At 47.9% G+C, this 23,857-nt stretch overlaps 1 protein-coding gene across 1 annotated transcript; it reads left to right on the top strand.

The window, feature by feature from the left end:
* The first annotated feature begins 618 nt into the window (after positions 1 to 618).
* Positions 619 to 22,391, top strand: Pef1 (penta-EF-hand domain containing 1). The gene is made up of 5 exons (XM_052177507.1): positions 619 to 699; positions 15,661 to 15,916; positions 19,262 to 19,417; positions 19,854 to 19,997; positions 21,546 to 22,391. Exons 1-5 carry the CDS (start codon positions 676 to 678, stop codon positions 21,773 to 21,775), a joined length of 810 nt encoding a protein of 269 aa, XP_052033467.1. The 5' UTR covers positions 619 to 675; the 3' UTR covers positions 21,776 to 22,391.
* The last annotated feature ends 1,466 nt before the right edge of the window (positions 22,392 to 23,857 follow it).

Here is a 23,857-nt window from a genome sequence, read left to right on the forward strand (position 1 = left end):
CTACAGAAGGGATAAAACCTCCTTGTTGAAACCAAGCCATCCACTTACTTTGCTCAAGGCCTTACTTTGCTGAGGAACTCACTGTGAATTTAGGCTTATTGTGATTGCCTTTCTGAGCCCCACCTTCCCCGTTTATAAGGAAAGAAGCACCATGCTATTTTAATTTCCCATATACTCTGGCGGTTTGACCTTTCTCCACTGTCCAAAGACCTGTTTAGCACCCAAGTTCTAAATGGCACCTGCATTCCGGGAGAGGGTTAGTTCTCAGTAGCCATGGCAACCCCCTAGGAGTTAAAAAATAAAGTGATCACAGAAAGTGACGTAATTAACATGCGTCCGACTTGCCAGGTTATAATATGGCTACTGCAGAAACAACTGACCGAGTCTCCCTATTCGATAACTACAGCTGACCAGGTCCGAGGTCCGCTCCAGGTCACGAAAAATAAAAACAAACGCGCCACTACCGCCAGCAATACTTCCGGACACTCCTACCCGGCCCTCCGCTCCTCTTGTCCGGCAGTTAGGTACCAGCCCACCACCTGTGACTTCCGTTTGTTGACTGGAAGATTGACAGCCTGTCTATCCAATCACAAGCGGACCCGCCCCAAACTCCAACGAGGAGAGGTGTTGAGAGCAGGAAACTCCACCTACCAATGGTGTGATGTCATAACCGCCATGGCCAGCTATCCAGACGGGCAGGTGAGTTGTTAGCGGCCCTTGCGTCAATATCTGGGTTTTGTTTACAGGTCCGGTACTGCTCTCCATACTCGACTCTTTTACCCCCTTGGTCCGCGCCCTTTCTACGCAAAGGTTCACTTTAGGCCCTGCGTGAGCGAGAAACAGGAGGGCCAGTCCGTCGCGCTCGTTTTACGTCACCTAGGACCACTGGAGGGGTTGTTTTGCGCGAGCCTGGCTTTGGTGTTTTTGCACTGAATAGATCCGGGCTGGACCAGACCAGGGTGCACATCTCAGGTCTCCAGTGGGGCGGAATCCTCTGTGCTCACGAGGCATTTAGAGCTCTGTTTCCCTCGGAGTCTTTCGGGGCGTAGGGTAAAAACAAGTTTTCCTACTCACTCAGCGCGGCATACTGCGACAGAATAATCAGGACAATCAGTGGTAGGAGATGCCAGAAGTGAGATCACACCGCTCACGGTAGTCCAGCGTCATTTCACACGTAGGAAAAGTGAAACCCAGAGAAGATACGGAGTTTATCTAAGTTATCAGGTAGTTAGGCAGCAGAGCCAAGGTTAGAACCTGGGTTGTCTGCAAATGCTTCTTTCTTTCTTACTTTCCAGACTGCTTTGAACCAGCCAGGAACATCATTGCAGTGTGATTTTTGTAGCCAAAACTAGTTAGGTGACAGCAAGATGGTTAAATGCAACTTTTGAGCTAAAAGTGGAGCCGTGTCTTTGCCACATGAGTTTTAAGTCGTTTTTCTGAGCCAGTTTCCTCTTATAAAGTGGGTCAGGTAGTAGAGTCTAGAGTCCACCCCTCACAGAGTTATTAGGAAGAACGATGTGATTTGTATATGCATATGTTATCCTATACAGTAAGCTGTAATAATCACTTTGTTACAGTTTTTCAAAGTAGGCCCCTCACTTCAAAATAATTTAGACAAAATAATCACCCTGATCACAGAGTAGTTTAAGAGATTAATCTCATGTAAGGAAAATGGAAGGCAAAATCAAAAGGGATATAACCAAGCTTTGATTGACTATAGTCACAGATCAAAAGATCTTTAAAGCTCTGAAGTTAATACAGCATTTCTTATGTTTACTCTCTCTCTCTCTCTCTCTCTCTCTCTCTCTCTCTCTGTGTGTGTGTGTGTGTGTGTGTAGGGGGCAGCTACACATGTGCTCATGCACAGGAATTATTTTTTCTCTAACGTGGATCTTTGGGGATCAAACTTCTTGGACCTGGCAGCAAGCTTCTTTACCCATCGAGTCATCCTGCTGGCTCCTATACAACAGTTGGGCCCCCATTGTGCCCATAAGAAGACCCTGTAGGCACGAAGGGCTTACTGTTTTGACTTACAGCTGAAGAGCAAACCCAGAGAGGCTTAAAGGTCACACATAGCAAGTGAGGGTGAGGCCAGGGTTAGAGCTTTGAATTCCATTTATTGCATACTTAGCAGGCCGGTGTGGGCTCAGAGTAGGAAGAAGTATCACAGCCGTGCACCCCAGACTCCATTCCCCTTGCTGGGTTTTGTGAGATGTGAATGGGTACTGTTAATAGAGGAGGATTCCGTGGTTAAGCAAGTTTGGGAACTTCTCTGTTAATACAGCCTGATAGTGTTCACTGTAAATCTTCCAGAAAGGCATACAATACGTCATATTTCTAAAAACTTTCTTAACCAGGGAGCATCCTACCCCATCTGCTTTGTGTTATGTCTGCTCATTTTCTGTGTCACGCTGGTGTTCCGAGAGGAGCTCAGGTTGGGGAAGCATTCCCATATTCCATAGTTTCAGTGGCCAGTTTGTGTCAGAATTCCCTGAGAACTTGTTTAAAGGACAGATTTGGGTCTCATCTAAGGCCTGCTTAGACAGCACAGATCCAACCCCCAAATCATAAGGGAGCTGTGTGTGTGTGTGCTTACCTGTGTGGGTCTCTCACTGAGCAGGGAACTTACTGAGCTAGATTATCTAGCCAGTGAGCCCCAGTGATCCTCATTGCCTCTGCTTCCCCAGGCATGCTTTGCCACACCTGGATTTTTTACTGAGATGCTGAGAATCCATGCAAGTAGGCTGTCTTGGTTGTGTGGCAAACAGTATACTGATGGAGCATCCTCCTTGCCCCAGTAATCTACATCTTAATACATTTGTATATGATTTACAAATCATGAATACATGATTGTATACACTCTAGAAGCAGTGACAGACAGACCTGGGCTAGAATCCAGCTTTACCCACTTAATAAGTGTTACATGTCCTTGGCTACATCATGTAAGGGCTAGGGGCTTTAATTCCCTTACCACAAAAAGAGAAATAGGACCTGTGGAAAGGGTGCAAGAGGGTGGGATGGAGCAAAACATGTAGGGAGCTCTGCACGGCCTGTCTCCCGGTGCGTAGGGTGTGGCATAGTGGTGACACTTGCTGCCATAATGCTTGCTTGGCCATGCCACGCGGGCAGAATGCTGAAAGGGAGCCCCAGGAGAAAATGTCTGGAATAGAAGAAGAAATATAGCTTTTATCCCCACCGTAGGCTTGTCCGCCTCCTCATCCCAGGGGTTCTAAGAAAGGAAAACTGGTTGTTTGAAGTCATGCAAAGGCTCAGGCAGTGCTGCCTCCCTCCCACCCACTGGGTGTTTCTGGAGGACTGCAGCCATTGGTGGGAGCCACAGTTCCTCCCCTTTCCCATCGCCTCCGGCCCAGGCTGCCTTGGTGTTGGAGTAGCCAAGGTCAAGTACCATTGGTTCAGCGGGACCTGCTTGATGGAGCTCCGTGTTAAGAGCTTGGTCTCTGAGCCAGAGAGGTTGGTTTGCACATCCCTACTCTGCCAGCTTGCTTACAGAAATTTGTTGTGAAGACCTGAAGTTCCGTTTCTTGTTCTGTGGAATAGATCACAGCAGTACCTACACCAAGCTTATTGTGAAGAGAGAAAGTGTCAAATGTGGCATGTAGTGAATACTCCGCATGGGAGAGGAGTGCAGCTATGTAGACTGTAAGTGTCAAGTCGGAGTGAGTTTATGGCGTTCGGATAATACAGGAGGGCAGCCCAGGGGTCGGGCAGGAAGAACAGAGTTATATCGGAGCTAAGGAAATAATCTCACAAAGACCAGGAAGCAAGCAAGAAAGTGCGTTCCATAGTACTTTTTTCTTAGTGGCTTGTTTGTATCAGAATTACCTGAGCGCTTGTTTAGAGAATAAGAAAGTCCAATATTAGGGGGCAGTTTTAAGATTGGTCTGGTTTTAATGCTGAGGGGCCAGGAGACAAGAGAAGGAGACCAGATATGTAAGCAAGGGCCAGATCCCAAAGGGACTTGTAGGTCATTTTGAGGGGACTGATTTCCTCCTGAGAGTGTTGAGGGAGGGGAGCTGGTGAAAGGATTTGTCACAATTGCCCCTCAGAAAGAAGGGATGGAAAGGGGAGAGGGTGAGGCAAGGGGCAGTTTTAAAGCTGTAGAAATCCTCTCAACAAAAGCCGATGATGGCTGGTGTGTTTAATTCTGGTGACAGAGGAAGGAAGGGAAGGCCCCTGAGAGGTCTCGAAGGCTTAGATTTGGATGACTTGGTGGCAGGAGGTACTAGGAGAACAGAACAAAGACACATAAAGTTGGAGGGAAGGTCAGGAGGTTGCTGGGCATGTAGGTTTGCAGTTCGGGAGATAAAGCCGGAAAAAATATTTTGGAGTGTCAGCACAGAGGTCTGATAATTAAAGTCTTGGGACACTTCTTGGCTTGTTGTTCATTGGTTGCGTGTTTCTGTCCTTTAAATGTGTTAGAAGGCTCTGCTGGTGATTGCCAGACTATTCCTTCTGTCTTCTTGTGGCTGTTTAACCCCTTAGCTCACGCTCTTTCCTCTCCCATCAGGCACTTGGAAGGTAGTTCTGAGCAGGTTTGCCTTTGCAGTGCAGTCTCTTCCTCCTGAGGAGTCAGTATGGACCTGCTTTGATACCTCAGCCTCTCAAGGGCTCGGAGGTAGAAGAAGGAGCCCTTGGAGCTGAAAGAGTGCAGGACTTTGTGAATCAGGAGGGTCTGCGCTCTCTTGTCCCTGCAGGAGTACACATAGAGACTGTTAACTGTGAGGTTGACCTCAACTATCTTGAGGTCTAGGTGCCACAGTGCAAGAAGAATGTGATGTGAGATTCTCTCTCCTGTGCGATGAAAAATCCCCTCTAGCCTTTCCCACTACCTGTGTCCAGTGGGAAGCCATGAGACCTGGCAGGTGTTAGCATATGCTGGGCCAGACATATGCTGGGCCCTAGTGTGCAGATGCTGTTTTGAGTCTATTTCTTGTTTTAGGTGCATGATTTAAAATATACTAAACATTGGGCATCTTCATTTTTCTCATCTCTAAAATGGGGATGCGTATTTAGCTCTCAGGATCAAGGAGCCAGCAAAAGCTAGTTAACTTAAAAGCACCTCACAGAACCTCAAAACCCTGAAAAATGCCAAATATAGCTTATTTTTATCAAATAGGCTCTAGAGATAATTTTTCTGTGATGCTTCAGAAACCATGGTTACTGAACTCTTTATCTTTTGCCCTCCACCCCCAGTTTGTGTTTATGGGTCTGAAATGCTGCTAGAAAATGTCTGCAGGGAACACGGAGTCAAAGATCTGCTTCTCATTTCTGGATCAGACCTTAACTTACAATTCAGTGACCCTGGGACCAGCCCAAAGCCTTACACAAGCTTCCTCCCAGCCATTGTGCCTTAGTTGATGGCTCTGCTTCATACCTCATGTGCAAGCTGAACCCTGAGTCATTCTAAACACTTGGCTTTCTTCACCCCACCCCACCCCCATCTCTTGCCTAATCCAATTAGTTGCCAAGTCATGTCTAGTCTATCTCTGAAATAGCTTCAGAATCCACCCGTTCTTCCCATCCCTGCGTCTGCTGTCTGGTTCATGCCCTGCCTGCCCAGCATCTGGGCTGCTGCCTTCCCCCCAACTCCCAGCTTATCCTCCAAACCCACACTGGCTAATTCTCCAACCAAGGCTCACAGCACATCCCTCCTCCTTTGGAAACCCTTCTGTGGTGCTCTGCTTTCTCCAGCGTAACTCTGCAGAGCAGTGCTTATTTGTACATAAGCACTATATAAGGAGGCTTACAGGTACCAGGCACTGTGCTGGGCCTGAGGATGAGGATGGGTGATGATGGTGGTGGTGGGATGATGGTGATGATGATGAAAGAAGCTCTGCCTGCCCCAGGAACTTGCTGTTGGTTGAGGAAGGCATTGGACAGGCATGGATAGCTCACCCACCAACTGAAAAACAGCAAGAGTGGTTCTTGGTCAGGGAGGGTATGACGGGCCTTCCTTTCTGGGTTCACAGTGTGCTTGTGCCATTCCCTGACCACACCATGTTCACTCACAAGTCTGCTTTGCCTCTCTTCTTGTGTGTATAGTGCCCCTCTCTGCTTCTTTTGGTAGAGAGCACTTCGGTATCTTTCAAAGGCCAGCATGTCACTACTAGCTTTGATCAAAGCAACTTTTGGGGGAGAGGGATAGATAAATGCACAAAAATAAATGAACACTGTGTATGCTTGTTTGTTTATTTGGTTTGTGCTCTTCCAAACTCATGTAGGGACTGGGCATGGGACCCTCTGGGCCTCCAGAGCCTCGAGCTAGTAGTGCACAGAGGTAGACAGGAGAGGGAATATAGCTGTAAAAGCTGGAGGTCTCCTCCAGGGATCTAGCCTGTGCACCCTGCTCCACACAGTCTGTGTGTGACTTCTTGGAACTCAGGTTTCCTCTCCTCTAGAGGGGCACTGTCATTAATAGTTACTGCTTGTCAAGATCTTGTTCCATTAGGCTTCATGCAGGCAGTGTGAGGCAGGCACTGTCACCTAAGGCTCCTGAGGCTTAGTGAGGGTAAGTGAGCTCTCAGTGTGCTGATACATTTCCTGAAAATACCTCTTCCTGAAAATACCTCCTTGATTCAGAGAGACTGAACTTTTCCTAGACCTAGCAGAGAAGTTAATGTGCCTTGAGATCAGTGAAGACTGGGTACTCGATCTGCTGTCCTACTGATACTCAGCCTGTGTAAGTTTAACCTCCCTTTAAGAGAGAAATGTAACCAACCTTACCTGCCTTGATTCCCCATGCAGTCAGCTTTTATAACCCAAGCTAAATGCAGAGCCTTACTTTTAAGTTATACACTCCCATGCCCCGACGCAGAACCATGCATGTGCATTGTAGTTATTTGCTGGAAGCAGCCAGTGTCTCTGCAAGGTTTTAAGCACTGTTCTGGGTCAATGAAATAACTTCTTCCTTATAAAACCCTGCTAAAGATCTCTGTAGAAAAGTGCCCCTTAAGAGCTGCATGGTGGTGTGTGCCTTTAATCCCAGCACTTGGGAGGCAGACAGGCGGATTTCTGAGTTTGAAGCCAGCCTGGTCTACAGAGAGAGTTCCAAGAGAGCCAGGGCTACACAGAGAAACCCTGTCTCAAAACAAAACAAAGTGTCCTTCATTTCCTTCTTGAGCCATTTTCCTGTGCTGCTCAGTAAATAAAGAGCAAAGACCTTCTGTTCCCACAGAAAACACTGGGAGAGGTGGGGTACCACAGATGGGCTCTTGCCCACTCATTCCAACAGGACTTACTCCATTTTCATTCCTTATTACGTAATGTTGTTGTTGTTCTGTTGTTTGTTTTGAGGCAAGTTTTCTCTGTGTAGCCCTGGCTGTCCTGGAAATCTGTCTATAGACCAGACTGGCCTCGAACTCACAGAGATCCCATCTGCCTCCTACTCCTGAGCGCTGGGATTATAGGTACATGTTAGTGATGTGTTTAACCTACTTTGTTAGTGATGAAGTTTGTGCCCCCAACGTGATTGACTGATCTATACTCACATGACCATTCGAAGAGCCCTATGAAAAAAGGATTTTTAATTTTGGACATCTTGGTCCCCCAAACAGAAAGAAATAAATGGAATTTCCCCAAAGCTCCTTCCTTGTCTGCTTGCAGGGTGCAGAGATCCCAAGGACAAGGGAAATAGATGTCTCAGATTGGCTAGATTGGTAGGCAGGTCCCAGGAGCAGGGCACATACATACCCATGCTTACTGTCTTTTCTTTTTCTCTCTATCATGCCAAGTGTTGCTCTACTTCTCAGTTAGTCACAAGGAGCAAGTAGGCTTTCCCAAAAGCCTGTTGCCTCTGTCTTTTCTCTTTGGCTCCCAGTCTGCTCTTACTGTGAGGAATTCTGTCTCCTGAGGCTCACAGGTATACAGAGCAATTGAAAACTTTACTTAAAGGGATTGGAGCTAAAATGAAATTGAGGCAGTTTTATAAACTAAAAGATATATTATCTCTGGTATCCTAACCATAGGACACTCCTATGATTCAGGAGTCTTGGGAAAGAATTGGCAACCAATTATATTGCTCTGTACAACTAAGACATTTGGTTTAGCCATAAAGCTTTCCAAAGAAAAGGAGGTATCCCAGGAATGTCTTCTAGTGAATCTTTTGCATCACCACTGCCTCTGCCAACTGATAATATAATAAATTACCCACACCCATGACCTGGCCTTATAATAAGAAGCTTCTCAGGAGGAGAACTGGTGCCTGCATTTCCAGTCTAGATTAGGACCAAGTCCTGCCCAGGAAGGGCTCCATTCACCACCTAAAGATCTCACAAAACTTGTTACAGAGGATGAGGTTCAAACCATTTTACTAGATGAGTAGTGGTGTTATTGCAAATACATATAAGTGATACCTTTTGATTGGCAGACCCTTATTAAAACAATCCTTACCACTATTCAATAATGGCTCCAGGAATGAATGAGCAAATGCCTGTCCATTGCTGCTTATAACCCAGGGAAGTGCACACATATGTGTACACAGACACACACACACACACACACACACACACACAGCTACTTATGATCAATTAGTCAGACAAGGAAACATTGGAACCTAGGCTCAGCAGCTTTTGAACCTTCTGCTACTGCAATGGCTACAAAGTTCCTGATCCTAATATTTCCTTAGGGTCCTTTCCCACTATCAGACAAAAGTCTACAGAGCCCATTATAAACCATATTGGTCATCCACACAGCAAGCTATGGAAAAACAGACAGATAATAAAGATGTTACTGTCACTTTACCTTTCATTAGCTCAGAAAAATGCAAAACAAACAATTCTGACTGCAAAACAAACAAAAAAACATTTTTTGCCTGGCAGTGGTCCTGTAGCTTTTTAATCCCAGCACTCAGGAGGCAGAGGCAGACTGATCTCTGTGAGTTTGAAGCCAGCCTAGTCTATGGAGCTGGTTCTAGGATAGCCAAGGCTACACAAAGAAACCATCTTGAAAAAATAAAACAAAAAACCCTGTTCTTCACTGGGTTCTTGCTAATCTTTTCCATGGTGTACTGATAGGATAAAAGCCTGCAAAGGCCTTGGCACCGAGGGGCTCTAGGCCGAGACACTGCAGCAGCCTTGCAGCCCTCTGGGTTTCAAATGTGGAAGAAGACAGTTCCAAATACAGTGTAAATAAAACTTATTGCTAACACCAGTGTGGGAAACCCCTTCCTAAAATAGGACCTGATGGGAAAATGGTTACCCTGGGCCAGTCAGTGCACATCTCAAGGTGACAGTGAAGGCAGTCCAGTCTGGGGAACACAAGACTGAGCACCAAGTGTGGTTTGACGATACAAGCAGACCCTCTTTGATCCCCAGCCTGTGGTGCCAGTGCCCTCTGCCTGTGCTGCCTCCGTGAGGACACAGTCTGGAATCAGTTTCCACACCTTGTGGTGGTGCCTCTGCTGCATGCCACCCAGCTCGGTTCCAAACCTAAACAAAGAGATTTGATTACCAAAAATAATTTTAGATTAGGTTTACCTATAGTTAGACATAAAATTAGATGTAGTAGGAGAGGTAAAGAGGCTCCCACAGATGTGTGAGAATCCCTTCCAGAGAATGTTTGTCTTCACTTTAGATAAATCAAACTGGACTATAAAAGGAATTTGGCTTTGCTCTTTCCTCCAGATGCCATTGGTTCAGATCACACTAGTCAGATTATAGTTTATTCCCAGCTGCTTCAAGGAATTCCAAGTTAACAAAATTGATTATTATTCTGTATGCAACCCCACAGACCCTTGATAATGGTTGCTAAGCCAAGAACTTGATTCCTCCGAGCACAATGGACTCAGTTGGTGTTTGTATGACTGAATCCCCATGAAGGGCATTAGAGACACAGCAGCTGGCGTTTCTATTATAGCTAAATAACCCTGGCCTTCTAATTGGCACACTCAGTCCCCAGTTTTAGACTTTCAGTGAGTTAGTGACAAAAGTAATAGTTTTCCAAAATCAAGCTGCCATTTTTCATTCTTCTATGTTAACCTTATCTTTCTTCCCTGGGGTGGAGACCCCCTGTCTCAATAGGGTAGTGACAGTTCTGTATCTGAATGTCCTTTGTCCTTGAGGTCATGAGAAATATCCACCCAAACTTTCTTGGATAGAAGTTCCCCCCCACCCCCATTGGGGAGATCAATGGTCAATGAATGGGAACAAACTTCACTGCATCAGCTAATCCAGGAACGACTTTAGACAGACCATACAGGCACCTATCTCACTTCCAAAGAAAAGTACTTTGCCAGCTGCCAGTAGGTATACAATACCTGCCATGATTCCACCTTATTGGATAAAAGTGGCTTGATACTTAACATATTTCACTATATGAATGATATCCTGTTATGCCAGGTTTGGCATGACTGCAGAAGGGATGGTGTGACATGGTTCCTGCTCCTGGAGCAGGGCCACTGGACGTGGGTCTTCTCAAGTGCTGACAGGGCTGTAGAAGTAAGGCTTCTTTCCATGATGATGTACATATTTCACATCATGTTCCTCCTTTGGGGAATGTTCCCCTTGCCAAGGTTAATGACTGTGACAATCTGAAACGGCACGATTCTGGGAAGCAACAGTATGTCTGATGTTCCTGAGAAAAATGGTAATGCTGTGACCTTCAGGACAGCCCTTAAGGCTGTGGGAAAGAACTCTGAAAACATGAGTTCAAGAATATGTGTATATATATATATATATATATATATATATATATATATATATATATATATTGAATATGTATATATATATATTAGTGTAAGAATTGTTCTCTGCAGGATTTCTCAAGTATGCAAAATATAAGGATTCAGTATGACTTGTATGGGGGGGCTCCATGGACCTGAAGAACAGATGTAGCTGCACTAATGAGACAGTCAGGAAGATGTTAAGGAAGGAGATGTGATTTGATCAGTAGAAAAAAAAACTGGATAGTGAGAGAAAGGAATAGTTAAAAACAAGGCTCAGATAGATGGTTGTATGATATTAGTGGTAAGACGGTGGTCTTCTCAGAAGATTGACAAATTAGTATAGCAAGTTACATAGATGTTTCTTTTCATTTGCCTAAACATCCATTACTATATTTTCTAAAGACTCAAAAGATTATATTTCTTACTAGTTATAGAACAAGTGCTATTGAACAGACAGACTTGGTCTTTGCAGACCGGTCTTCTAATGGTTTAGCAGCTATAGTTAAAAATGGAAAGTCCTTTTCAAAAAGGTTTAACTTTAAGTTAGCTCAAAAGATTGATGTAGCAGCTGTAATCTGGGCTTTTGAAATGAGTGAAAACTCCCCTATTAATGTTTATGTAGATTTATAATATGTAGTTAGGCTGTTTTCACATGTTGAAACAGCTATAATTAATATAGATAAAAGTCAAATTAATGTGTTACTACAACATTTGCAAGAAGACTTGGTTCAAAATAGGAGATTTCCTTACTTTATACCTCATATAAGGTCACATACTAATCTCCCTGGTCCCTTGTCAGAAGGAAATCAGAATGCTGATTCCCTGACACAGATAGTCACTCCTGTAGTTGTAGATCTTGTACAACAGGCCCAAGCCTCTCACACTTTACATCATCAAAAGTCCATGTGCTGAGCTATCATTCATCTAATCCGGGAAGATGCAAGGCAGATTGTAAAATAATGTCCAGTTTGTCCCTACCATGTTACTTCATCCATGGGAATGCTCCATGAGACCTAAAGCCTGGCTCGTTACGGCAAATGATTGTGACTTATGTTCCTTTCTTTGGAAGACGTATGTATGTTCATGTCTGTGTGGATACCTGTTCCCATGTAATTATGGCTTCTGCCAGGACAGGAGAGGCTGTTCAGGATGAGATACAACATAGGCTTTATTGCTTCTTTTACCTTGGATTCCTCTGTATATAAAGACAGATAATACTCCTGCTCATACAGGCAGAGTCTTAAGGTAGTTGTGTAACCTTCTCTATTACTCCTACTGCAGGAATTCCCTATAATCTGAAAGGACAGGCAGTTATTGAGAGATCTCATCAGATGCTAAAATCTCAACTTATAAAATTACAGGAAGGAGAATTCAAATACTATTTTCCACATCACATTTTGAATCATGCACTTTTACTTTAAATTATCTCAACAAAGACTCAAAGGCCTAAGCCCTATGGAACACCATTGGACTGTAAGGTCAGAGACACCCTGCCTATGGTAAAATGGAGAGACTTATTAATGGAAGAATAGAAAGGCCAGGATGTCCTTTTGACATCTGGTGAGGCTATGCTTGTGTTTTTCCCAAAGATGCCAAAACTTAGTCTGATTCCCCAATAACTCAGCAAACCCTGGGCTGTACCTACCCCCCCCCCCAAAACCAGGAGGCAGCACCTGAGAGAAAAGAGACAGATGCCTCTGCTTCCTGTGAAGACTCAGTTTTGCAAACAGTCATCAAAAACAATGCAAACAGAAATCCCTGACTCTCCTGATAAAACAAAGGAGGTCCTGTAAGTTGTCAGTCATCTCCTGCTGGCTGGCAAGGAAAGACTTACTCCTCAGGAGAGACCCACTGCGAGTGCAGCATCTACATGTGATGGTAGCATTCCATCTTGGGGTCAAATCTTTGACCCAAAAATCAGAAGCCCTTGTGGCAGCTAATCACCTGTCCTCTACTGCTCAACATCTGTTTTTGGCTATGCTTTCGCTTTTGGCGTGCAAGGTAGGACATCTTGTGTTTAACTTTTTTGCTTGTCTTCCTATTGGTATGCTCAGCCTTCAACTGCTTATTTAGCTTATTAATCTGCTGCCAATATTTCATCCCAAATCCTGACGCTATGAACTTATGAAGGTCACCACTTACAATACCAATATGCTTGGAGAGGAATCTAGTTCTTAACTAGAAAGACAAATGATAAGTTTACTTAGGGTCAGTCTGTTTGCCAGTTTGCTTTTTGATTGGGATGTCTGTGCAGGGATGCCTTCTCTTTAAGAACAAACATTGATTGCTGATTCTCTCTCTCTCTGCCAGTCCAGACAAGAAGTGATGGTGCCCATCAAGATAAGAGGGATGTATGGTTTTTAAAACTGTTCCTGCCAAAGCTTTATAATGCCACTCATTACCATACAGGAAATTATCCACTTCCCACTAAACTTTCTTGTCAACCAGCTTAGGAAAGATATCCTCTATGGTTTAGTTGTGGCTTTAAGGCTAAAACTGTACATTAGTTCCCTCATAGTGTAACAGCTTCTAAGCTCATGGATTGTTTGCCAGTAGTTCAGAGCACGATTATAAGATTCAGCTGAATGATAGTAAATATACTTATGAAAAGCCTTCCTTGCCAAAAGAGATAGCCAGTGCCTGGTATCCTCTAGACTGGGCCTTTCCCATGATGCAGCCACATTTTCTTAAGTGAGATTACCTGTCTCACCCAGATTTGTTTAGGCTGTTTACTGCCACACATGAGGTAACTCTTTTGCTCCCTTGAGGTGCCAATAAGCAAACCTGAGGCCTGTGTTAGCATGTGTCACAGTACTTTTTCTGTACTACATCAAGGAACAAGGGAAACCTGAAGCTCAAGCAGTCAGTTCACAGCTCCTATCATATTAGATACACAGACTGTTTTATCCAACTGTATAGGGCCTTTATTGTAGCCTTGATATTGGGGATTATGGCTTTAATAGGTGTGATTTCTAGGTTTGCCTTATCCACTACATCCTTGATTAAAGAGATTGACACAGCACATCATGTAGATCAGTTACCCCAAAATGTGTCAATAGTACTCATGATCCAGAATATTGACAGGGAACGTCAGGATTGGCTCACTGCTTTAGAGGAAGCAGTTCTATTTATGGAACATCAATTTCAAAAGGTTAAGATCAGGCTCTCAGTGCAATGCTCTTCACTGTTCCACTGGTCTGTGTAACCCCCTTGGAGTCTAGCACCTCTGAACATGACTGGTCTAACACTCAGTCTTTCTTATAAGCATCTTTGGAACAACTCTAGTTTGGCTTTGAATACGACTCCCTACATAAGGTCATGGTTATTAGTAAATCTAGCCTGGGACAGAGGAAGTTCAAGGTAAAGAAAGGTTAGGTCCAGGTGTGGTAATTCACACCTTTAATCCTAGCTAGCATTCAGGAGACAGGACCATCCAGATCTCTAAATCCAAGGGCTGTCTACAGAGCACATTCTAGGTTGGCCACGCTTAGACAGTGAAAGAGTTGGGAAACAAAAAGCTAACTCTTTCACTTAAAAGTAGTCTCTATGTCTAGGCTTGGCAGCCATAAGCACTGTGCCCAGTGAACCACTTAGGACCTGCTGAGTGTCAAGGGGCTAAGGTCATTAAAATGCTGATTAGTGGGATAATCCAAAGAGAACCTGGAATAGATGATTGAACTGATATGCAGTTCCTAGGGAAGTAGCTTATACAAACAAAAAGACAGGCTTTGTTGTGCATTAGAGAGCAGAACGCTGAGCTGTCCGCCTGCACCCATCATTGACTCCAGGTCCTTCTTTCCCCACTCCCGTTCACCCCTTCCTCAGGTCCCTCTCCCAAGTCCAGGCTGGTCCTTGGCACCACTAGCCTACTCTAGTAAAGATATACATCTGTTTTTAAAGAATTTACAAACTTCAATACCAACCTGTGTTCATTTATAGCTTACACCCCCCACCCCCCACCCCCCACCCCCGCTGAGTCCCGCTCGATGTTCCATGCTAGTTACAGCAGAGTGACGCTTATTTAACAGCACAGACCCAGAGCTATCCAACTCACTGGACAAGCTTTTGATATTTTTTTATCCTTCAGTATCTCAAAATAATCTCAACTTCCTTTCACAAGCCCCAGAAAATTTTATTTTAGGGGGAAGCAAACCTCCTTTCATTCTGTCCTATAAGGACTCTATAGAATTCCATGACTTACTTGTATACTTTCTCCAAAAGTACACATCCTGTTTGTAATACACTAACTGTTCTTCGTTAGGGTCTCACAAAAGGCCGAGGAAGAGAGTGGAGCAGTCAGATTTGGGTTGTATCTTGTTCACCCACGCCAAGAGGAAGTCATTCTGTCCATCCTTAATGCATTAGTGACACGAGTTGGTGGGGGACAAACCTGAACTGTGGTGTTTGGTCATTGTACCTACTGCCCTGGGGACAGGCTCTGCCTGCCTCGGAGACTTGAGGACAGGGAATATTCATGCATCCTCATCAGCTAATGAAGCAAGGAAGGGCTGCTGGGCAGGGCCCATGCTGTGGCTGCTCACTGGTGGCCGATGAGGACCAGGGTATATGGCAGAGGCTGTACTGTGCTTTGAGGTCTGCGGGTGGAGGTGGGAGTCCCAAAGGTGAGCAGTCTGCCTGGCTCACTCACCTGCTCAGGTAAGGACTTATTGAGCATCTGCTGTAAACTGAAAGCTAGGGATAAAGCCGCAAGCCAGGCGTGAACCCAGACCTTGTAGGACCTTTGTGCAGGAAAGAGGACTCAGGAGGACAAAATTCCAGCCTAGAATCCGCATGGCCTTGGCATGACCCTGGGTAACTGGTAGCTTACCTGGAAGCCTCACGGCCACCTGGGCAAAGCGCTGAAAGTCCAGCCTCAGCTGTAGAATCAGTCGTAAGGACACCAGTGTGGGTGCACTGTAGCTGGGCAGTGCTGTGCTGTGGTTGTGCTCACCATCCTGCTGTGTCTGTTCTTCCTGCAGAGTTTCCCAGGAGCTGCAGGACAGGTACCTGGACCACCCCCTGGTGGCTATTATCCTGGACCTCCCCATGGTGGGGGCCAGTATGGTAGTGGTTATGGAGCTCCTGCCCCTGGAGGACCCTATGGATACCCCAGTGTTGGAGGAATCCCCTCTGGAACTCCAAGCGGACCATATGGTGGTGTACCTCCAGGGGATCCCTATGGCCAGCTACCTCCAGGGGCTCCGTATGGGACCCAGCCTGGACCTTATGGACAGGGTAAGTAGGATCTCCAGCTCCCGAACCCAATCCTAGAACCTCAGACCTGGTCCACATCCCATCCTTATCCTTCCTTAGATCTGCAGGTGTCCTGGTCTCTGACACCATAGCCCCTCGCTGCCTACTTGTCTCTACTGGCAGAATGAGAAGTTCGTCCTTCAGCTTTTTTGGGCTAACATCTCTAAAGACCTCTCGGCTTTCCACAAGCTTCTCTATTGCTTGATCACTCTCCCCGTGTGTCAGCGGCTGAGTTTCTGCTCTAAGTGTCTTCATTCTGGGTCAGTGCTGAGGGAGCTTTCCATCCGGGATAGAGTAAGAAGCTAGCAGGGCTGCGGCTGCCTCCTCAGGCTCTTCTCAGGAAGACTGACGCCTCATCCACTCGTGTTGTCTTCCCTGAAGCATACCTCACTGTCAAAAGTCATGAGTTCAAATCCCAGCATCCACATGGTGGCTCACAACCATCCGTAAAGAGATCTGACACCCTTCTCTGGAGTGTCTGAGGACAGCTACAGTGTACTTACATATAATAAATAAATAAATATTTTTAAAAAAAAAAAAGAAACTCCATTGCTGATGGGGGTGGGGGGAGCTGACCTCATCTGAAGGACGGAAAAATGGTGTCATTAATGAAAGCTTAGCTTTAAAGGTCAGACACTCACTCACTCACCTGACCAGACTGCCTCTTTACAACTCAGTGTCCACCTCTGTAAAATAGGGGTAGTGTTATAGACTCACAGGCTGTGTTAAATGTGAAGCTGCAGCTTACTACTGAGCACAGCGTCTGGCTTTAGTAGGCAGACAGCATCTTATGAGAGGACTTGTTAGATGGCTGGAGAGTATGTGCTTTTACCGTGATGGCAGCTGTGGCAAACCAGAGGGTAGAAGAGAAGGGAAGGAAGATGCAGACTGGAGGGGAGGTGTGGGCAGGACAAGGATGGCAGAGCTTGAAGAGCAGAGGGGAGAGGGGTGCCTGTCCTTGCTTTCTTGGGACTCTCTTTAGTGAGCTTCTCCCCACAGTGGCTATTCTCAGGAGGCTGAGCACCAGTGAGGTGGCCTGGACCCGCCTGGGCCCTGAGAAGGGCTCCCGGGAACATCGTGCTTAGGAAGTGAGCCGCAGCTGAGTGGATGGGCCCAGGCGGGGAGCCCCAGGGGATGCCCAGACCTCTGGGGTTCTGAGCACTGCCAGCCAGTGGCGGTTGTCTTCTCAGAGCCAAGCTCTGGCTGTTAGCTTCCGGCTCAGCAGCTCTGCACTGGATTTCCATATCCTCCAAAACACTGTGTCTGAGCTCATAGGCAGCCTGAGGGGAAGGAGCCCTGACTCTGAGGCCTGGTCCCCACCCCCAGTAATCTCTAGGGACACGGGTCGTGCTCAGCCTTCCTCTTGGCTGCTTCCTCCCAGGCTGCATTGCTCCTGTCCAGGGTGGCCAGCAGCTCCTGGAGTGAGCGAGTGAGCTACTGATGCCCCACGGTGGCGGTGGTGTCACTTGTTGTAAGGCCCCGGGATCACGTCCAAGGTGGAGACCCACTTTTGCAGAGGGCAGCGCTCACCTCAGAGGTACTGCTGTGCCCGCAGGAAGATCCCAGGGCCTCTCGGGCTCAGCCCATGCTGTCCATCCAGCAGGATGCTGAATGCTTTGCCGCCTTCCTTCCGTCCTCCCAGCGCCTCATCCTCAGATACAGCTGAAATACCCTCCGGAAACCGTCCCTCCCCTCCCCCATTCTAGCCTGCGCTGCAGACTTCGTTTTACTGTTGTCTCACAAAATTCATTCCTGCCACCCTTGGACATGGCTCATGTTATAAATATGGAAGTTGTCATTTAAAAAATTATTTATTTCACCCGAAATTACACAACTAGTAAAAACCAGTCAGGACTTGAATCTAAAGCCGAGCTCTTCTGTGTGAAACACATAGCCAGGCTTGTCACAGAAACTAGCTGCCAGCGGTGGTGGCTGTCCTTTCCCAGTAACCCTGCTTGCTCCAGTTTGGTTTCTATTGTGATGAGCACCATGACCAAAGGCTGCTTAGAGGAAGAAAGGGTTTATTTGGTCCGTCATTGACAGGAACCAAGGCAGGAAGCTTAGAGCAGAAGCCAAGGAGGAGAGCTGGTCCTGCCTTCATCTTTTGCCCATCCCATGCCTCTGTTAAGCACAGGCCCACCAGCCCAGGGGTGGCACTGCCCACAGTGGGCTTCTATATCAACCACCAATAAGGCAGTGTCCCACAGACGTGCCCACAGGCTAAGCTTAAAGGCAATCTCCCACTCTAAAACCAGGACCATAATTCTGACTTCTCTTCCATCCTGCAGTTTCAAAAAAGTTTATCCAGAAAAAAAAGAGTTTCTGGGCCTGGCTTCATGAGACCCTCCTGTCCCCACTCTCCACTGCAAAAACTGATTCTCAGACTCTGTACGGCTGAAAATGTGCAGTCCGCTCTCCCCGCTTGTGGTCACGCTAAGTATCCTTTGTTTTCCTCCACTGACCTGTGTCTTAGCTTTGGTCTGGGCAGTCCTCAGATGAGGCCTCTCCACCCAGGTACCTCAAGTCGACAGTAAACAGGAACCAGTGCACTGTTGTTTTAAGTGGGCAAGCCTGCTTGGCTTCCTATACTAAATCTTCAGTCAGGCAACCTTTTCTTCTGGCCTCTCCACACTGCACATGTCTGTTTCTGATACCTTCTTATGTGAAGAGATCCCTTGTGTGGCCTGTCAGCCCTCCTTCGCTAAGACAACCTGCCTCTGCTTCTCTTTGTCCCTTAGGCCATTCACAGAGATTTCTTGCTATATTGGGGGTTGGCATGTAAATCAAGTAGAGAAGCTATTGGGATAATACTCAGTGTTGCAGGCCCCTGCTGTAGAAATCAACTGCAGGCCTCCCTTGGAAGGGCATGGAGAACGGATCGTGAGGCCTTGTGGGTAGGCATTTGAGGTTGCTTTCTGTGGCTGTGGTAAAACTCTGTTAGGGGAGGAAGAGGTTTACTTGAGCTTAGAGGCTGTAGTCTGATACTCAGAAAAGTCAGGACAAGTATTAGGGAGCAGGAACCGCAGAGGAACACTGTTTGCTGGCCTCCTTACAGGCTTACACTTTCAGAGGGACTGGTGCCACCCACAGATTGGACCTCGTATGTCAGTTAACAATCACGACAGTCTCCTGTAGGCCAGACTGATCTGGGCGATTGAACCTTTCAGTCGGGCTCCTTTCTCAGATGACTCCAGGCTGCGTTAAGTTGGTGATTAAAACTAACGAGAGTGTAAGGGAAAGCCTGTGGCCAGAGGAGGTTCCCGGAGTGGCTCACCAGCATTCCTTTGACCTGGTTCTGACTCTGATGGTTCACATCCCTTTCTCCAGGTGGTGTCCCCCCCAACGTGGATCCTGAGGCCTACTCCTGGTTCCAGTCAGTGGATGCTGATCACAGTGGCTATATCTCCCTCAAGGAGCTGAAGCAGGCCCTAGTCAACTCCAACTGGTCCTCATTCAATGACGAGACATGCCTCATGATGATAAGTGAGTTCCACACACAGTTCCTCGAGCATGCAGGCTCGAGCCAGGTCAGACTGCCTGACAGTTGGCAGAAGTGTGCAGGTGCTCAGTCTGAAGAGAACTAGCTGAGGAGGAAGCTGGCTTCATGATACGTGCTCCTTAACTTGGACCATCGTCAAGTTCTAGGTTGCTAAGTTACAGGCTGGTCCAGTTTCCCATTCTGCAGGTAGACACTCCCTCTCCTGGTAAGAAACTACAGGCAAGGGGTCAGCCTGAACCCAAGTCTTGGAGCTAAGCCCCCAGCCTGCAGAATCTGGATGGGACAGGGCTGAGTGTCTGGGGAGGGCTGGTGCTGGAGTTGCCTGAGTCACAGGGCTTTGCTTCACCCTGGGAGAAGGGTCAGTGGCCCTGTGGCCCCCAGTCTTAAAGCCTTCCTTCCTCTTTCCCCTCCTCCCACCAGACATGTTTGACAAGACCAAGTCTGGCCGCATTGATGTCGTTGGCTTCTCGGCCTTGTGGAAATTCCTCCAGCAGTGGAGGAACCTCTTTCAGCAGTATGACCGGGACCGCTCGGGATCCATTAGCTCCACAGAGCTGCAGCAAGGTAAGGGTGCTGTGGGCACGGTGCCTCTGGCCCGGCTGGACTCCTTTTCATTTCTTGAAATGCCTTGAAGGGTTTCCCTGTCGGTGCCCATGCCCGCCTTGCCACGCATTCCCCTGTTGTGAACCTGGACAGGACCTTGAGCCAGCTCAGGGTCAGATGACACTGTCTGCTTCAGTGCTGGCCTTCTGGTGGCAGGGCTGCAGACAGTGCGGAGTGGCATCTGGCAGCGGAGAGATGGGACCTTGGAGAGCAGTGTGGCCCTTTCTTGTCCCAGCACACCACATGGAAAGAGCTGTGCTTCAGAGCTCACTTCTGTTGTCATGTGGCCAGAGGCCATTTCTCTTCCGCTCAGACCCAGAGCCTTCTGAGAGCTGCGGGTGGGTGAGGGCCTGGGGCCACAGTGCCACAGCTGGCTCCAGTCTGACTCTGTAGGTCAAGCCTGCAGCCTGCGCTAAGGCCAGTAGGTTACAGGGACAGATGGCTGATGTGTCTATGAGCACCCAGTGAGGAATCTCATCATCTTAGTGGGGAAAGGGCTGCCCAGAGATGAGTCCAGGTCCTTTGTGCAGGCCACGCCTTTCAGTCAGACAGAAGGCCGTGGTTGTGATAAGTTCACCATGCCTGCCCTGCCGGAAGGGAAGGGTGAGCAGTACTGAGCGCTGCCTTGAGCAGTACTGAGCGCTGCCTTGAGCAGTACTGAGCGCTGCCTTGAGCAATACTGAGCGCTGCCTTGAGCAGTACTGAGCGCTGCCTTGCCAGCTTCTTTCATGGAAGCTGGTGAAACCAGAGCAACAACAACATTAGCACGCAATGTCTGCCATGCCCGGCACTGGGATACGCATCGCAGTAGGTTCCCGAGGGCTCGGGCCTGTTCGCCATTCCACACAGATGGGTGAAGGATCCCTTCTGGTCTCCCTTTTACAAGTGGCAAAACTGAAGCTTAGTTCCTTGCTCGGGCTCACAGTGCATGGAGCTCAGAAGGCTTCTGGGCAGGCAAGGAATGCGAGAAGGCAGAGGCAGTTCAGTGGAGACAGGAAGTGGCATGCAGACCGGGGCCTCATAGGGGGGATGTAACCTTTCTTTAAAACAGGACAGTGTGTGGGTACTGTGCAAGTGCCATCATGACTGCCTCTAATCCTTGTTAGAGCACAGGTTAAGCACCATCCCTGCATGAATGGCTGTAAGGGGCTAGTGAGGTAAGTGGGGAGCCAAGAACCCTGCCTCCAGAACAGCCTGACCTTGTGCTGAGCTGCACCCTCTGAGGTTGGCTCATCAGGGTGGTTAGTGGCGCACACTCCCTTCTCTAGGACTAAGGGTCACAGGTAGACCACTGGCTTCCCTGGCATCTCAGGAGCCTTGATAGTGAAGAGATGGGAGCTGGGGCACATCTGAAGAAAGCCCCTGTGCTCCTGACTGGCTCCCCAAGACTTCGCTGTCCTCATGTTTCTGAGCTGCTCTCCCCAGAGCCCCTGGTCTGCTGTGCTCTAGTGCTCCATTTCCTGTGAAGTGCTCCCATCAGCAGGTCTCTTCCTGTGCCTTCCTCTCCAGCGCTGTCGCAGATGGGCTACAACCTGAGCCCTCAGTTCACGCAGCTCCTGGTTTCCCGGCACTGCCCGCGCTCTGCCAGCCCCTCCATGCAGCTTGACTGCTTCATCAAGGTGTGCACACAGCTGCAGGTGCTGACTGAGGCCTTCCGGGAAAAGGATACCGCCGTGCAGGGCAACATCCGGCTCAGCTTTGAGGACTTTGTCACCATGACAGCTTCAAGGATGCTATGACCCAGCCTACCTAAGGGAGTAGAGCACACCAGGGGGTGTGGGCCTCTCCTTTCCTCCTCTCTTAGCAGTGTTTCCTAGCCTGACCTAGGAAGGGACAGAGCTTGACCATCCTGGGCTCTGGAGTGGCACAGCTTTGGAGTAGGGGCCTAGAGTAGGACGGAGTTAGTGTCTGGTCAGCTGTCCTGGCCTCTGGCCTTTCCCCTCTGCTCCCTGATCCAGTGCTAAGTGCTCACTGGCTGGCCTACCTGTCATCCCTCTCCCAGACCACCAGGTCAGACGAACCCAGTTGCTGCACAGTGGAATCAGACTGAGCGTGAGGGGGACTTGTTGGGATCAGCTCCCTCAGTCCTTGTATGTTAGCATTCATTTTCCTGAGGCTTTGCCTGCATGAGAAGCTTGGACGTTCTGCCATCTCGGCCGTATCTGATGAGGCACATGACTCTAAACCTTGGCCCCCTCACTGGCCTGCCACATTCCACTCACCTTCCCTCCCCAGGGACATTGTCACATCCTACTGCCAATGTTGTTTGTAATTTGCTTTCTTTTTTTTTTTTCCCATTTGGGGCCAAAAGTCCAGGAAACTAAGCATCAATAAAAGAAAGACTCTGCAATTCCATGTTTCTCACTGTGGCTTCTCTGCTGTGTGTCCATCCGTCCGTCCATCCGTCCATCCATCCATCCACTTCCTCACTATGGAAGCATCAACTGTTTACAAGGCATGCAAAAGAAGCCGTGTTAGGGGCCTTAGTGACCATCTTGTGTGCCAAGGTGAAGTCGGGGCCCTGCCAGGTTCCTCCGTGTCTAGCGTCTGCCCAAAAGGCTGCCTGCATTTCTTAACGCGTTAGGGCTGCCATTCTGGACTGCGAGCAGCCACCCCAGACCTCGCCCAGCGTGGTCCTTTTATTATCTTAGGCCTGAGTTTTATCTCCCAGACAAACTTCATTTATGAAGTCATAACTCTCCCCCTACTTTTATTAAGCACAGACACCAGTACCTGCCAGTTGGATTTCTAGATCAGCGTGATACCCAGTCTGCACTGTGTCTGTAATGAGCTGACAGAATTTCAATCAAAAGCTGAGGACACCAGACATCCTAGTTTGCTAGGGGGCCTTATCACAGATAATGGTGTGATTATCCTCTGGCTTTGGGAGATGGAGATAAGAGCTCTGAGGCTTAGAGGCCTTCAGCAGGCCAGGCCTCCCTGCAGGGTGGGGTGGAGAGCGACTGGGACTGTTTTCCAGGTCACAGAGGCCAGCAGGCCTGCCAGGCTCAGCCATTTCAGCTCCCCTGGGCCACTGTGGCTCTGTAGTCCAGATCCTAGAGGCCAGCCCATCGTTTCTAGGGGGCCCTTCTTTAGGCCCACAAGGACTCCAGACTCCTTTCACTAACCTCCAGTAACCAAAAGAAAAGGGGCGTGGGGCATTGCAGGTTGCCTGTTTTATCTTCAGCTCGCTGAAGTGAAGTGTCTTCCTGTTCTAACCTACAGAAAGGAAAGACCATCCACTGGCCCTAGTTCTCTTTCTTAGGGTGTCTAGCATAACTCCCTCCTTCCTACCTACCATTCTTCTGGACAGGTGGGCCTGCTACCAAATCTTTCCAACCCCGCCCCCCCTTCTCTCATCCACTAGGTCGCCCTGGCTTGTCTGCCATTCCCCGGCCTAGGTTCTCCTGTACCCCAGATAGCCCTGAGCTTGTCAGATGCCCCTCCCTGAGCCCCTCCTTGGCACCTTGGCTCCCCAGTGTGTGCCTGAGTATGCACTCAGAGCACAGAGCATCAGAGCTCCCCAAGGAGAAGGGTAAAGCCCACCCTGGTGCTAGCTTTCGCCAGCAGAGTAAGGTGGTGCTGTGTCGCCTGACTGCTGCTGTCCGGGCTGTGCACATCCACATGTCCACTGGAAATCATCTTTGTTTTGTTTTGTTTTTAATATAGTGCTGAGGATGGAACCCAGTGCCTCATCTGTTAGACAAGTTCTCTCTCGCCTAGTTACACCTCTGCCCCCCAAATCCATCTTTAGAGTGATGCCAATAACAATCTGCTTTTTTTCCTGAGAGCTCAAGACCTGTGGGCTCCTCATGCCTTGT

This window comes from Apodemus sylvaticus, chromosome 3 (genome assembly GCF_947179515.1).
Source record: "Apodemus sylvaticus chromosome 3, mApoSyl1.1, whole genome shotgun sequence".
NCBI lineage: Eukaryota > Metazoa > Chordata > Mammalia > Rodentia > Muridae > Apodemus > Apodemus sylvaticus.